Source organism: Notothenia rossii (assembly GCF_949606895.1).
Source record: "Notothenia rossii genome assembly, chromosome: 3".
Lineage (NCBI taxonomy): Eukaryota > Metazoa > Chordata > Actinopteri > Perciformes > Nototheniidae > Notothenia > Notothenia rossii.
The window spans coordinates 65,607,534-65,624,266 of NC_136901.1; the positions used below are offsets into that span (position 1 = coordinate 65,607,534).

General features: G+C 40.3%; 1 protein-coding gene across 2 annotated transcripts in view; it reads left to right on the top strand.

Moving 5' to 3' along the window:
* The window catches only part of aff2 (AF4/FMR2 family, member 2), a 202,161-nt gene that overhangs the window by 173,393 nt on the left and 12,035 nt on the right, over window positions 1-16,733 (top strand). The window contains exons 16-23 of one of the 2 annotated variants that reach the window (XM_079672330.1): window positions 1,329-2,216; window positions 2,322-2,437; window positions 6,859-7,087; window positions 8,607-8,719; window positions 10,529-10,592; window positions 11,786-11,922; window positions 14,462-14,533; window positions 15,451-15,544. In XM_079672330.1, coding sequence (XP_079528456.1) covers window positions 1,329-2,216; window positions 2,322-2,437; window positions 6,859-7,087; window positions 8,607-8,719; window positions 10,529-10,592; window positions 11,786-11,922; window positions 14,462-14,533; window positions 15,451-15,544 — 1,713 coding nt within the window. The remainder of the gene's footprint in view (window positions 1-1,328; window positions 2,217-2,321; window positions 2,438-6,858; window positions 7,088-8,606; window positions 8,720-10,528; window positions 10,593-11,785; window positions 11,923-14,461; window positions 14,534-15,450; window positions 15,545-16,733) is intronic. The other variant, XM_079672331.1, reaches the window with a different exon arrangement.

Consider the following 16,733-nt stretch of genomic DNA (forward strand, 5'->3'; position numbering starts at 1 on the left):
GACGAACACAGGCCACTCGATTCACAACATTACCCGAACCCTAACCCTAACCCTAACCCTCACACCAGATACTGACTGGTTTTCGGACCCCCCCAGAACCCCCAATAAAGCAAAAATGCACGTTTCAGAGTGGCCTTTTATTGTGGCCAGCCTAAGGCACACCTGTGCAATAATCATGCTGTCTAATCAGCATCTTGATATGCCACACCTGTGAGGTGGGATGGATTATCTCGGCAAAGGAGAAGTGCTCACTATCACAGATTTTTTCAGATTTGTGAACAATATTTGAGATAAATGGTTATTTTGTGTATATAGAAAATGTTTTAGATCTTTGAGTTCATCTCATAAAAAATGGGAGTGTTGCGTTTATATTTTTGTTCAGTGTAGTTATAAAGTAGATAATAAAAATACATCCCTCTTTTGATTGGACTGAAAAAGTTGTTGTTATTAATTAATCGCTGGTTATGGTTATTTAAAAGGATTTCTTAATTCATAAGAACACATAGAATATCACCAAGCCTTATTCTTTAAGTGAAGCTCATCTCATAGCTCTTTGTGCATTATCGATGCAACATGACTTTTCAAGGCCAAACCTACCGGATCAATTGCAATAACTGTAACTTAATCTATTCTAGTGCAATCATTATATTCATACCAGACTGATAAGAACATCTTCTATGGGAAATAAATATTCTTATTCTCTTGGAAAACTACATGTATTTATTTCTCTTATACTATGTCTGTGTATGTGTTTATATAGGTTATATAAATATAGGTTTTAGTGCATGTAAATGGTCTTCAAAGGTTAAAATCCTTGTGTTTCCCTCCAACACACTCCCCCCTGTCTGAAACGCCTCCATTGGACTTCTTTGTTCCATAACATAAAGACATCACTATATGACACTGAACACATTTTAGGTGATAGGCTAAGGGGCGGGACATCTCTAAGTGGTTGACCAATCACAACAGAGCCGACCAGCTAACCAATCAGAGCAGACTGGGCTCTGGTTTCAGACAGAGGGTGAAAAGAGGTGCTGCAGCACAGGCAGTATGAGACAAATAAAGAGACAAAATACAAATATGACTATGAAAATAACCATTATATGTCCTCTTTAAGCACACTTGTTTAAATATGTACTTATTACTTTATTATATATTTATTTAAGCACATTATAAAGAATTGTAAGAATGTAAGAAAACATTGCAAACATAGGCTTCATACAGTAGAAGGTGCAACAGAATAATAATTGTTTTAGTTCTTTTTTTATTCAATCCTCTCAAAGTTCACCTTCTTTGGACTTTGTTGTGTTTTTGTAATGTCTCTAAAGCAGGACAAGAAGAAACACAGAGGCCCAAGCTCCAAAATCACCCCAAAGTCCCGAGAGTTCATCGAAACAGATTCCTCGTCCTCAGAATGCCACTCGGATTCGGAGGAGGTGATCAAAGTCCCCGCTCTGCCTCCTCAGACTGCGCGCTCTGCCATCAGCACACACACTCTGTCCAGCGCGCACACACACACTCCTCTCCTCCCGTGCCTCACTTCTGCCGGCAGTATGGGACCCTCGGGGGGGAAGGGGCTCCGGGTCAAAGACAGTAGCAGCGTGATAGCTAACAGTAGCAGCAGTAACGGTAGCATCGGGGCTTGCGGGAACACCCTGAGCGTTAGCAACATTAGCGGCTCATTTGGCCCCTCTGTACCTGATCCTGGGGGGTCAGGGGTCCCATGCAAAGAGTCCATGTCTCCCCCGTCCAACATCGGAAACGAGGCGCCCCTGTCTCCGCTCAGGGAATACCAAGAAGTCCAGAGTTTATGGGTGAAAATTGACCTAAGCTTTCTCAGCAGGGTGCCTGGCCAGGGTCCGGGGGACAGAGCCAAAGTAGAGAGGGACGGAAGTGAGAGACAGGGGGAGAGGACAGAGAGACAGAAGCAGGCAGAGAGAGAGAGGCAGAAGCTGCCTAAAGCTGAGAAACAGGAAGAGGAGAATGAGCGATTAGCACAGGACAGAGAGAGGCAGATGGACAGAGAGGACAGGGGGGAGAAGGTGTGCCAAGGTCTGGGGGTCCTGGATACCCCCCCTGTGCTGGAGCAGAGTAATCCCAGGCTGGCAGGCAGGACGGAGAGAGCAGAGAGCGGAGGCAAACACAGGGTGCCGGCAGCAGGAACCATGGTGGTCCCCGCAGAGAAACACACCAGCAAGAGCAAGAGGAAACACAAGGTGGGCTTCAGTTTAAACCCCTTCACATTCTCTCTTACTTTTACCCTTCACTTTCCAAATTGTGTCCTATTGTAGGTAGATAAGGTTTGTTTTCTTCCCTATCAGACAGAGCACAGCGAGGCATCAGTCAACGGCAATAAAAAGCTGCGGTTGGACAAAGACTGTCTGCTCCTCCCACCATGCATCTCTCCAATACACAACCACAAGAACAGCACCACAAAGTGAGTATGCATGCACTGTAAATACACACTAGCTACAGAATTAAATATACTCTGTATATTTACTTTATACAATTCATAATGCATAAAACATTTGTAAAGCTGGGGTTTGTTTTTTTGTTTGTAATTTGGGCCTTTTTTCAGTCCATACAGCTGAAAAACAACAGAAGTGAAAATAATTTGCTGTGGGATTTACATTTGGGATACTGCAGGAAGGACATTTCTTTTAAATATTTGAAACCTACATTGTTAACAATCAATCATTATTGTCATCCTATCAGTATGTGCCTTCATTTCCTTTATACATGTAGGCACTTTCCGAAAGTTTGGGATGGTCAAATGTGAAACAATCGGCAGGACTTTATATGGCTTCACCCTAATCTGCCGCAGATATACGATTCAACAGGGTTCTGCTCTGAAACATAGCTACACATGCCTACTAGTGTGTTTTCTTAACCGTGAGTTCACACGACATCATTTTGTCCCAAATGTCCCTTTAACTGTTGTTGGAGATCTCGTACGAAAGAGAAATGCCACTTACCTCATTGCTAGCTGGAAATCTTCATCTTAATCGGAGCTAAATATTGCAGGTAGTTTAGTTTCAGTCCCCATTAATGAACTGTTACAAGAACAGTAAATGGGGCAACTTTAGCCAGCATGGCTAATTTCCAGCTGTTGTCCCTGGCCAGATGATAATAGACAACCTAAAGGCACAATACATCAGGTACATTTCTGGACCTATATGTGAGTCTCAGTCCTGCAGTGTGAAAGCTATTTTGTAATGACTGCAGAGGGGGGCAAAAGTGCAAGACTGCATGTGGGGCAAGAAGAGTATCAGGGGGAGGAGTTGTTACAACTGCCACAGATCATCAGTTTCAGTATACATTTGCAAACACACTAGATTTTCAGTTACTTGATGCAAAAACACACTGCTGCAGAAGAGTAGATCCCTGCTGCCCATTCATTCCGCATATCCTTCTTTTTCTTCTTTGGATTTTTCTTCAAATGGGATGGATAAACAACTGCGATTGCTAACTTGCCGACATACATTTTTGGAGAAAATATCTATGGTGTGGGCTTGTGCTTTGTGATGTAGATTGGAGAGCAAAAAGACAAGACTGGTAAAATGTCTTCTTATGACAACACAAAACTACCAAAGAAACACATGGACTTAGTCCCCATTATTACACAAACAATGTTGTTCTGTGATCAGATGAGACCTGATGAGTTTGAGGGTCCTATAGTGTGTAGGTACCATTAGCACACAGGGAGGAAAGGTATGCATGCTCACTTTGAATCAAAATATCAAATACCCTACCTTAAAATAAAAATGGCGGCTTTACATGAAAAACATCTGATGAAATAATAACTAGAAAAAAAAGCTCAACTTCCTCATTCTTCCCATAAACAACACATTCTAGTAGAGGCAATCGGACCAGTTTCCTGGGTATTTTCAGGAGGGCTAAACATTTCTAAAGAGGTGATGTAAGACCCTGTAGGGGAACGTTCAATCCCCGCTGCGACACAGGAACTGAGTTCAGCTTTCCGTGTGAATTATTAAAAACAGACGTAAGCTTGATGTGGCTATAAATAAACATCAGTGTGACATCCACTGAGAACATGTTTTTATAGCATCTCCGTGCTATCAAAGAGTGAAGAGCAAGGAGAGGTGGGAGGAAAAGAGGAGGGGGGGGAGGCTGACCTGGACTTGAACGGTGACATGGTACGGCAGACGTCTGAGAGGCTTTTTATGGAAGCTGTAAAGTGGAGGATGTGATCATCCTGCTCAGACACATTCAGCAGCTCCTGATCTGACTCCTGGCAGTTAGCATCACTCTGTTTAATCAGACATCGGATCATTACAGGACACATATGCTGATGGATGACTTTTTGTCATGTGTTGAGCGCATGACATTTCAATTAGGACCATACTGTAACACCAGTCTTTAATACAAATAAAAAAAAACTGCAGAATACAACTAAATCAATGTAACGCCAGGAAGAAAGATTATGAAAAACCCAATGATTCAAAACTTGAAAACCAAATCTATAACTAACTTTAAATAAAAAGCCACATTAAAAAGACGTAGGACACATGCAGTAAGTAACATTTAAAGGAAAAAGAAAAGACGGGAGGAAAAAAAGTGCTTTTACGAATGAAGATTGGATCAAACACACTAAGCTACGATACCTTTTTAGCTGCTTTGTCCAAACTTTAAATATTTGGACATAAACAAAACAGCGACTTTATTTTTCGAGCCTTAGACAGTCTGTACACATACATACTGAAACGATTTTGCACCTGTACAAATGTAAGGTCTTTAAGGCTCTGTTCTTTGCTGCAACAACATCAGTATGTCAGTGACAACAGGCGGGGATTCTAACCGCTGATTGGCTATCGAGAGACAACTTCACGCAATTTCCTCGCTTTTCCGCATGGAATGCTTCTTTGGTTGTTGTTCGACGAGCTGGAAAAGAAAGGTTCATGTTTGTGAGATAAGAAGGAGACTTAAGGAAAATAAAGCTAATTTAGGTTGAAAATCTGTAGCTTTCGCGTTGTGTAGCATGAATACTGTGACAAAGTCCTCAGTTGAAATGTATTTCTACAAATAAAACATACATAAACAAATTGGACACGTGGCTAACGAAGCACTGATGTGGGCTGTAGCAGACAAAGAAAACAACAGTTTGATTGAAGTTGGACACAAATCTTGAACTGCTGAGTCATTGTAAATATATTGCAGAGGCATATTTGGCAGATCTACTGTGATGATTTGGTGCTACGAGGCTGTACCTTTTCTTAACTTAGTATCTCTTTCTCTCACACACACACACACACACACACACACACACACACACACACACACACACACACACACACACACACACACACACACACACACACCGGCATCCACTTAAGGATAGACACACAAACGCACACAAATTAGCATAGTCATGCACACAAACAGCTTGCGCACATCAATTATGCTGTACACAGACACAAAGAGTGCGCACACACATATAACTCACACACTCACACACGGTTGGCTCCGCAGCAGCTAATTAGTCTTTGTCTCGGCGGTTTTGTATATTATCACTAATGTCGGGGCCCGGGGCTCTGTTCTGCAAGCTCAGCAACTTTTTCTCGCTGCATCAAACCCCCAGAGTTTCCAGGCAGAGGAAAAACATAAAAATATTATCTGTTGTGTTGCAAACAGTATGAGTCACAAGAGCAACGATACGGCAGCGCGGGGAATTAATGGTCGATACTCCAGCTGGGGAGGCAGAAGAACAACAATCTGAGAAGGAAAATATCTCTCAGCATCTGCAAGATAGATACACACTGTTAAAGTCTCCTATGCAATTTGCACATATTAATAAAAAGGTAATATGCATATATTAGGAGGGAAGTTTGCACCTTTCCCTGCAAATGAGCATCATCGCAAAGATCAGTACGTTGTGTCTTCGAAATGACTTTTGTTTTATGTTAATGACAGAGAAAGTAAAATCACCCCGATGTATGTGCATATCCCCACATCCTGTGCCATCAGTCTGACACTACACTGTTATGCTAAGTTCATATGTTTACCCAATCCAAAGTGTTAAAAAGCAGAAAAAAGGCTGCCCAAAAAACTTCAAGCATAGTGTAACGCTTGAGCGGAAGAAGCATTGGTAGAGGAAATGCAAAGATAAACTCTCCTCAGGTGTTTTTTTGTGTGAAAAGAGGAATTGGTGTGTATGTTCTGTAAAGATCTGCAATATAAGGGATAATTTTGTCACAACATTTAAAAAAAAAAACACTTAAGTGCTGTCATTTTTCTGAAACTGACAGAGGGTCAAATGTGATTGCAGCAAAATCCCCCGAGCAGATGTTCTTACATTAATATTGAGGCTTCAGCAGGTGTGTTAATAGCTGAGGAGGCAGGAGACAGCCTGACATCCTAAAGTGTCTTTAAGGCCTTTAGCATCATTAGACTCCCTTTTTACAAGAACATGTGTGTTTGTTATTATTGCCAAACATGGTTGTGGTAATTGGACATTTCTAAAGTTCGCCAATGTTTTATAAAGTCATGATTGATTATTTCTCAGGTACAGTTTAAGATGATTTCCACTTGTGCACAAGAGTATGTGTGATCATTTTTTTTGATATGTGGAGAAGTTCAAACAAGCTTCAAACTCTTGATTTGAAAATGTCCACAGGACCTGAAAAGCAGCCATTACAGTAATAGCAGCCAATGGGACTTTCAGTATGGTCTCACACCTCATCCTCACATTCTACTTTTACAGTAAGGTGTCAAATTGAGTAATCACACATTAGCTATAAGCACGAGTAGGCCAACTAATTAGAGCACATCTCCTAAAGAAAGAAATCTTTATAATAAATACAGTAATAGTCACACCTTTTGTTCCCTCTTTGTGTTCAGCAGCTCATTAAACAGGAAGCAGTCTCGGCGGCGCGACGACAAGCTGCTCCCCCCCCTCCTGTCCCCGCTCTCTGACGGCCCCCCTCGGAAACGAACGTGTGACAGCAGTTCCTCTCTCAGCCAGGAGGGCGCTGCCACGCTGCCCTGCTCCTCCTCTTCCTCCTCCTCTTCCTCACACAGACACAGGAGAGGGGAAGAAAAGGCGTCATCAAATGCGAGGAACGGCAGCGTAAGTACTCCGAAATATTTAAGTATATATAAATAAGTACATAAAAGTAATTGTTCTCATGAAAATAATATGCCACGTTTTTAAGATGTATACAAAGTTAAGCTATCAGTGGTTGGATGTAACTAAGTACATTCATTATTGTAATTTTCAGGTACTTGTAATTGAGTATTCCCATTATCTGCCACTTTATACTCCACTAACATTTTGTGCTTTTTATCCCGCTACATGTATTTGATATTTGAATTGATTAGTTATATTTTACATAAATAACATCATGTGTGTATATGATAAATAAGTATAAACTACTTCTAATCTACTCGGTAGTACACAAAGTATCTACATTTGCTTTACTTTTACCAAAATATATCATTGAAAAACTCTTATATGTACTGTATTTGTAATTGATAAAAATACAATATAATGTTCTATAATTATAAGACACTTTTAAAAGAGCTGCCCAATGAGGACTACTTAAACCTAAAGTACACTTTGCAGATAATTCTTCTGTACTTCTACTTAACAAACATATGGAACCCAGGACTTTTACTTTTAATGGAGTATTTTTAAACTGCGGTATAACTTATTTGACCCAAGTAAATGATCTCAGCACTTTCCCACCGCTGCACACTGTCACCATGTTAGGAGAATAGTACTGTACTGTCATTATCTCCGTGCAAAATGGAGTTTCTCACCTGACACTGACACGGCTCCAGAAATAACCGTGGAGTTAATGACATGCCAGGATGTACTGCATGACACACATCTCCACTGAAGTGTCTCATATGTCCTCACCTCAGGAGTTTCAGAGCCAAAGTCACTCAAATATGTCCTCATATCCGTATTTGGTTCAGCGGTGGAAGAAGAATGTTGTATGTGAACTGAAAATGCTATATAGTATAGTATACAGTACAACTGAAAGTCAATGCATTCCACATTTGACCAGTAAGAAGTAATTAAAAGAACAAAAGTATCAGTATCACAAATATATTTAGGGTAACAAAAGTCAAAGTAAATGCAGAACAGCCCTTCATATATTATATTTATAGGTCATAACTGTTAATGCATTGTTGTGTTGACCTTGGCATTTTTTCAGTTAACATAATTCTTTATCAGAAATCTATATAAAGTTATACAAAAAAAGAACAAAAAATACTCTAATATGTAGTGGAGTAAAAATATATTATACTTATAGTTATAAATGGTAGCAGGTAACGCTTTAAAAGAATAAACAGATGCATAAGATTCAACAAAAAAGATTTCCACGTAAACTACCTAAATAATGTTCATAGAAAGATGTTCTTAACATTTTTAAGATGCATTGTGCATGGTTTTCAAGTGTAAATATAAATTCACCTTCTAAATCGTTTCTCTACATTCTTTCAACCCCTCTTTATTAGAATGCCAGCAATACAATTCATTAACTAAATGAATCCACTACTGAGAATCAGAAGCCAACATACTAAAGGTTCAAGTTTTTCTAATACCATAATAACCAATCTTTATCCTTTCTTGACTGCAGGAAGTTGATACCCGCAATGAGAAGTCCAGTGGAGACAGTTACCATGCCAACGGACCGTCAGACTCGGAGGTGTGGTCGGAAGCTTGCCGACCCAGACTGTCATTCAGCGACACGTACGTAGAAACACACTAACACTTTATATACACTAATACACATTAGGATGGTGGATATGAACTGCAATGTATTCTTAGTTTTTTTATTTTGTATAATTACACATTTCTCATGTTTTTCTCATCATTGTTCATTAGACATTTGAGTGTATGATGCTTGTAAAAGTAATCTCTGGATTTCCTGTGTTATTAGTGAGCAGGTGTTTCCCCTTTTCAATGGGCGTGTGTTTACTTAATTCCATTGCACATATAAATGTTATGCTCCGTTCACACCGGACGTGATGCGAATATTCCTTCTGTGGAAGTCCTACAAACGTAGCAACAGACGCCGTCGTGTCTGGGTTCTTATTCTCCTCCAAGCCAGCTCCTTTTTGTTGCGGTCCCGGTAGATATACGACATTGTATCGTAAATCTCCGGGAACCCACTCACAGCCACAGCGATCATCTCTTCCATCTGTACAACTGATCAACAGCAGGACGTCACAGGGACGTCAGAGGGAATGCCAACGCTGATTGGCTTTCGCGAGAACGCGTCACGTGAATTTGACGCTCGAGTTGAAAATATTGAACTCTGGCGTTTGACGCGGCCCCCTTCAATCGCATGATTCGCGCCGCGTCCACCGCTTCATGCGCGCTGTCGGAGCGAATTCGCGTCTGTCCGCGTCTCTTCATTGACTTTACATGTAATCGCGCCGCCCCCAAAAATCGCATCGCGTCCGCTGTGAACGCAGCATTAGGCCTCGTTTGGTGTCAGAATATTTGTTTTATTTAAGTTGAGATAACTTATTTCTTCTAATCAAGACTGAGAAGATATTTCTCAGAGTGTTTTATATTCAACAAAAGTGTAATAACTGTAAACTTCTGAACAAAATCAAAAGAGAAATATGCAGTTTTGCAAAGTAATACATAATCATTCTTATGTGCTCGATAGGCCCTATTATACTGTTGGGGTTTTTCCTTTTCCTGTAGTGTGCTATATAGCTTTCTGTGCATGTAAATGGTCTGCACAGGCTAAAATCCTAGAGTCCAACCAATCAGAGCAGACTGGGCTCTGGTTTCAGACAGAGGGTGAAAAGAGGTGCTGCAGCACAGGTAGTATGAGAAAAATAGAGAGCTTTGTGAACATTAAAGCATGGAAACAGTTCACAGAGACACAAAATATGTAAACCTGAAAATAAGCATGATAGGGCCTCTTTAACAGGTCAACCTTTTCCACATCTAAAATATGCAAATGTGTGATGTCATCGGCAGCTTTTAGCAGTTTTTGGAGATAGTACTAGCTTCTTTATTTGTAAAGGTTTGGCAGCACTTTATAGGACACGCTGCAACCCTAAGAATCATAAAGGGTGGCAGGCAGAACTGCACTGTTAACACTAATGACTTCATTACTCTACAAACATTAAAACATGAAATGTACATTTACTTCATAATGATAAAATCAAGCAGAAACTTGTCTATTGCAACTTTAAAACCTGTCTTACCTTGAAGTACCGGATGATCTGAGGCAGTGTAGCCTCATCATGCTGTGTATGAGATAAAGGATCTGTAAGTACTTCACCACTGGTCCAGTTGTTGCAGAGATGATACATCTTGTTACTTATTCGTCCCAAAGGGCTGCTGCATTATTCATGAAACAACATGTTTTCTTGTTAGACTAAGGTTACACTAAGCCTGAGGTATGCAGGCTACTGTATATAACTCACCGCAAGTGATTATGTAAATCACTTTGCAATGTTTTTATTAGTTTTTGTTAATCAACGTGTCAGTGCAAACAAGCTGTTTATGTTGTTTCTCTCTGCGCTGTGTTCCCAGAATCCACAGTGCTGACTACTACATGCAGGAGGCCAAGAGACTGAAGCACAAGGCCGATGCTCTGGTAAGACACACACACACACACACACACACACACACACACACACACACACACACACACACACACACACACACACACACACACACACACACACACACACACACACACACACACACACACACACACACACCTCCGCGATCGAGAACATACAAAGAGAAGACAAATAGAAAATGATTTTTAAACGCACCATGTTAACATCTGCGGTCTAGACTGTAATTATGTGTTTTCAGACGCGTGTGTGCGCACAGTCTCCGAAGAGTACAAATCTATTCCATATCGAGTACAGTACTGTATCATTTGTGTTATTTATTGCACCATTCGTCTCCAAGGGAACATCGCATTCGAGGACTGATGATGTCTGCAAGATTATACAATATCAAAATAATTATCCCGTCCCTCCCGAACAATGAAATGAGATTTATTTAACTTGTTATTTATCTTCCTGTTTGTTTCCACACATTTATCCGGGGATTTGCATCTCAGAGGGAGATTATTCAAAGAGTGCCACAAAGACTTATTCTGTCTCCGCCTTAAATCCATGCCTTGTCCTCCTTTCCTGCATTTAGTTCTCATTTTCCTCATCGTCACATTTCTGCTTTTGCTCCTTCTGTCTCTCTCTCTCTCTCTCTCTCTCTCTCTCTCTCTCTCTCTCTCTCTCTCTCTCTCTCCTCTCTCTCCCTCTGTTTCTCTCTCTCTCTGTCTCTCTCTCTCTCTTTCTCTTTCTCTTTCTCTCTTTCTCTCTCTATCTCTCCCTCTCTCTGTCTCTGTCTCTGTCTCTCTCTCCCTCCCCCTCCCTCTCTCTCTCCCTCTCTCTCTCTGTCTTTGTCTCTCCCTATCTCTCTGTCTCTCTCTCTCTCTCTCTCCCTCTCTCTCTTTCTCTTTCTCTCTCTCCCTCTCTCTCTCTCTCCCTCTGTCTCTGTCTCTCTCTCCCTCTCTCTCCCTCTGTCTCTGTCTCTCTCTCCCTCCCCCTCCCTCTCTCTCTCCCTCTCTCTCTCTCTGTCTTTGTCTCTCCCTATCTCTCTGTCTCTCTCTCTCTCCCTCTCTCTCTTTCTCTTTCTCTTTCTCTCTTTCTCTCTCTATCTCTCCCTCTCTCTCTCTCTCCCTCTGTCTCTGTCTCTCTCTCCCTCTCTCTCTCTCTGTCGTTGTCTCTCCCTATCTCTCTGTCTCTCTCTCTCTCTCCCTCTCTCTCTCTGTAGATGGATAAGTTTGGTAAAGCGGTGAACTACGCAGACGGCGCGCTCTCCTTCATTGATTGTGGAAACGCAATGGAGCGAGATCCACTGGAGGCTAAATCTCCGTACACCATGTACTCTGAGACCGTGGAGCTGATCAGGTACCTGATGGAGAAAAGTCACTGTAAAACATTCAGAAACCTAATGTGATTAGTTTTTTAAGTTTCTTTAAGTTTTTGTAAAATTGAACTTATTTGAGGCAGGTTTCTTTGAGGCACAGCGTCATTTGCCACCAATTATGCACCTAGTTAGGGTTAGGGTTTTTTCTAGGCGGCCACATTCGACGTCATGTGTTCAATCCTAATTGAGAACAAGTGGAAAAAAAGATTCCACTTCAATTGAACACAGGCTCTAATGCAGTTCATCTCAACACCTACAGTATGTACCTTTATAATAAACATAGAATTGAATACAAATTAAAAAGTGAACATAACCAATGTTTTAAAACACAGCTTTGATTGCAAAACACATGTTCAGATTGACCTAATGCGTGTAAGGTTGATTCATTACATTACATGTCATTTGTTATAAGTAACTTACATCCAAAGCGACTTACATACATTACATTTTGGGTAAAGTGTCTTGCACAGGGACGACATGCTGACTGCAGTGGGACTCGAACCTACTATCTCACTGCGCCACATTCTCAGATTCCTTTAGAAAAACGCAAATGAGAGGATACTTACTGTGTGCACTGTCTCTGCACATTTCTCTGTAATTACTTCCAGATGATATTGTTCCAGGATTCATATGTAGAAAATGAGATTCTCTTATCAGCCTGACCTTTCCGACCCACTGTAGATTCAGCCTATTAGCAGAAATAATGTTCCGCGGTTCACCTCTCTGCACACAGGAAATAACTCATCAAAACTGAAAATAAAAGCCAAACTCTAATTAGTGTGGAGCCGGCTCTCTATTCAGACTCTTCCTTACTCTCCAACGTTATTTCATCTTTGTTGTCTAAAAGCATCTGCGGGGCTGCTAATGAGTTTAACTTGCGCTGCATTATGGGATGTTTTTCAGCCTTTCAGAGCTGCCATCGTGTGCAGTCCCTAAGTGCGACTTTAAGAGAGCAAACTGAGAATAACAAATGAGCGGTTCCTTTGAAAGCTGACAGCGGGGGGGTGGGGGGGGCTGTAGTTGGAGAGAGCGTTTTAAGTGAAGGACTCTCATCCATCCTGCTGAAGTGTCCTCAAGCAAGCTGCTGATCTGTGGCTGTGACCTCTGACCCCCCGGGGAGAAAGGACAAGACATGTTTCCAGTGCAGATCAATGGAGGATAAAGGTGGCACTGCTACGTCTGATTCACCTGTCAGCGCTGAGTCTCATGCTGACCGATTAAAGACACGCTGAGAAATCTCATTCAGTCACTGAGGGCAGCGGGACACAGCTGACCCCTGCAGCACTTCCTGAAGCACCTGATCAGTAACCAAAGGACGCCTTTATCCCTCCTCAGAGTCAGATAGAGCTGACTGGAGCTCATGTTGCTTAAGGGAACTTCAGCAGGGCGGATGCTGGCGATCTGAAGAAATGTTGAGAAAGCTCCTTTAAATTACTTTGACCCTATTATTTTAATGGAAATGAACCTTTAACTGACTGGTGCAGGAATGAATTGATAAACCAAGAAATGAGTTATCATTTTACTACATCCGGTTCCCTCGTCTCGAAGCCAATGTTTTCTTAATGTGTTTTAAGATGATTGTTTTCCGTTTAATTTCTACAACAAAGGATACATCAGTAAACACTGCACTAGTGAATTTCCGAAGCTTCTGTGTCTTAAAAACAGCGGTTGCTTACAAGTGGCTACATCACTGAAAAAGGCCTATAAGAGAATTGCTAGTGTTTACCAAAGACACTGTAAAGTGCTACACCATATGCTCTAAATACAGTGCTGCAGGAATTATTCCTAAATGAGGAATGAGTGAGCATTTTATCATTTATGTCGGTCTCAAATTCTTTGTTATTATTCAATTTGTTTTTGGTCAGATGCTTGAAATATGATCTGCATACAACACAAGCTGAATAAAATAACACGTATTGTTCTAAGACATAAAATACGTCATTAAATACTCAACTCCTGAATTTCCCCAGATTTTAGGCGGATGCTAACAAGTGACTGAATAAGACGACGTCAAACTTAAATATTTGATGGATAGATAGAAAAGTGACTAGAAGTGAAACAAATAAACAATAAACACCTCAGTTTAAACATTTCCTGAAATGTTGTAGAATGAAAGTGAGGATTAGTATGACTTCTTACGTCATTTGGCAATAATGATATGTCTAATAGTAATTAAGTTAGAACATAATGAAAGGCCATCAAAGACTTTGGTGCTGGGAGAAAGTTGCTTTATATAAAGAAGTAGGAATGAGTCCTAAAACCCGTTAGCTTTCAGTGTTTAAGGTGAGATGCTTGATATAAGGTCTGTGGTTAACTCAAGCTTAAGCGGTTCTCTTTTGCTGTGATATTGTTGTAATTTATGTTCATAAAGGTCCTTGAATGATTTGAACCTTGCTTCTCTAATGAAAATGAACCTTGAGTGTGCTTGTATTCTCTGTGAGGAGAGAAGTGAAGTGTGTCTGCAGCTGGCGTCTGAGAATCAGAGGAAATGTCAGAGGAGTAATGAGCGTCTGTGTGCAGGTACGCCATGAGGCTTAAGAACTTCGCCAGCCACTCAGCCACCGTCGCTGAGAAGAAGCTCGCCGTGTTGTGGTGAGATTCTCTTTTTATACTTATGGTTGATTGATTGATTTATTTTCATGTCAGGCACACAAATTGCCTAACTCTCATGGCTTTACAAAAAATTATTTATACAGTTTTAGCGGTCAAACAATTCATTACAAATGTATGGGTAAAGGTATTGTTATTATTCACTATGTAGAATGTTTCATGACAGTCTCAATGCTTCCAAACATTCAAAAATACTGATTCCTTTATTTATCTTTAGTGTATAAGAAATGAAATGTTTAATACCTCATACAGGAGCATATCATTTCCCTTACACTTATTTGTGTTAAGTTCAAAACCACAAATGTATTAACGTCCCAATATGGACTGGTGATATATCCAAATCGCAGTAAGCCTAATATTTGGTAAAGGCCAAATACGTATATATAAATATAAATATAAACAACGTTTTATAGTGCTTCAGGCCTCCAAGCAGTAATATACAGACTTTAAAAGTAGCAATTGTTTGTCATACTTTTATCATTTTAATATATATTTATATCAGTGATAATGTTAATAACGTATCAAAAACAATTCAAATATTGCTACATATATATATTTATATATGATCAAATAAACATAAGCAGCATTTAATACAGATCAGTAGTAGAAAGTAAATGAAATAAATGAATAGAACTTATTAATTATACAAAATAAATAAGAATGGTATTGTGTTACTGTGTTTTAGCTCAAACCTTTGTCTTTTGCAGTGAACTTAAAACCTGTTTTTCTGTTGTTGTTTTTTATATATTCTCCACATCTTTTACTTGAAGTGCTTCTTAATCCTTGCAGACTTGCGAGGGCGCGTTGTGTGTGGACGACATGAAAATAAAACAGAGGGGCTTTAAAGAGAGTTTGTACAGTGGCTTCATCTGCCTTCTCTAATGGTTTTGTTTCCATAGTAACCGCTGTCTGTCTCTGCTGTATCTGAGGATGTTCCATCTGAAGAAAGACCACGCTGTCAAGTACTCACGGTCGCTCATGGAGTACTTCAAGGTAAAACCCACACACACTCACACACATTTGGACGTATTTCCTCCCCTCTCTCATTCTCTCCCTGTGTGGATAAAAAAGCCAATTACAATCCCTCAAATGCATTTCATATTCATTTTCATGGTGCCTGTGCATTAATTTTGCATGGCGTTATTAGAATCTGCTCTTTCTCTTTGATATTAATGTATTAATTAGCTCCATCAATCACCACAGTGGATTGTTAGGGTTTAATGTGCTTGTTTTGATTAATTATGTTTAGTGGAATTAATTACTGAGGATGTCATTATCGCAGCGCCGCATTTGCATTGATGGGATTGGATTCCCGGGAAGGCCCTGACTGGGGGTTTAGTGCTGTGTGTGTGTGTGTGTGTGTGTGTGTGTGTGTGTGTGTGTGTGTGTGTGTGTGTGTGTGTGTGTGTGTGTGTGTGTGTGTGTGTGTGTGTGTGTGTGTGTGTGTGTGTGTGTGTGTGTGTGTGTGTGTGTGTGTGTGTGTGTGTGCGTGCGCGTGTGTGTGTGTGTGTGTGTGTGTGTGTGTGTGTGTGTGTGTGTGTGTGTGTGTGTGTGTGTGTGTGTGTGTTGTGTGTGTGTGTGTGTGTGTGTGTGTGTAAGCAGTCAGAGCAGTTCATTTTAAAAGCCTAACGGCACAAAATCAGTGGTGTATTACTTTTATCCACATGACACACGTTAGTGTGGATTTTAAGTTCTCGTCACTGATTATGATTAACATCACACGTTTATTGTTCAGAAGTGACACACTGAACGGGGGAAATTGGTGCCTCTGTGGGATTCTGCTCGTGTTATTTTGACGTTAATATTTTAGACTTTTAGTTGGAGCTTTGGTCTACAGTGATTTGTTTTATGACTGATTGAATACAGGGTTAAAGGGTACTAATGGGAAAGATTGGCAATCGATCGTAATGACTATTGATCAACTGACGTTAGGAAAACAAATGCTATTTAAATAATTTTATAATGTAATTGCGTCTCTCCTTTTCAACATAAAATAAAGGCACTTTCTTGCCCTTAAAAAACATATTGAATAAAAAATAAATGAATAAAGTTAATTCAGTTGAGCTTTTGTTCTATAGTCAGACAGATTTTCCTCACTGAATAATATTTACTGAAATCCTACATTTTTGCTTGATTATGATTATTATTGTATTGTAGATGCAGTTTGTCTGAAACATTCTAG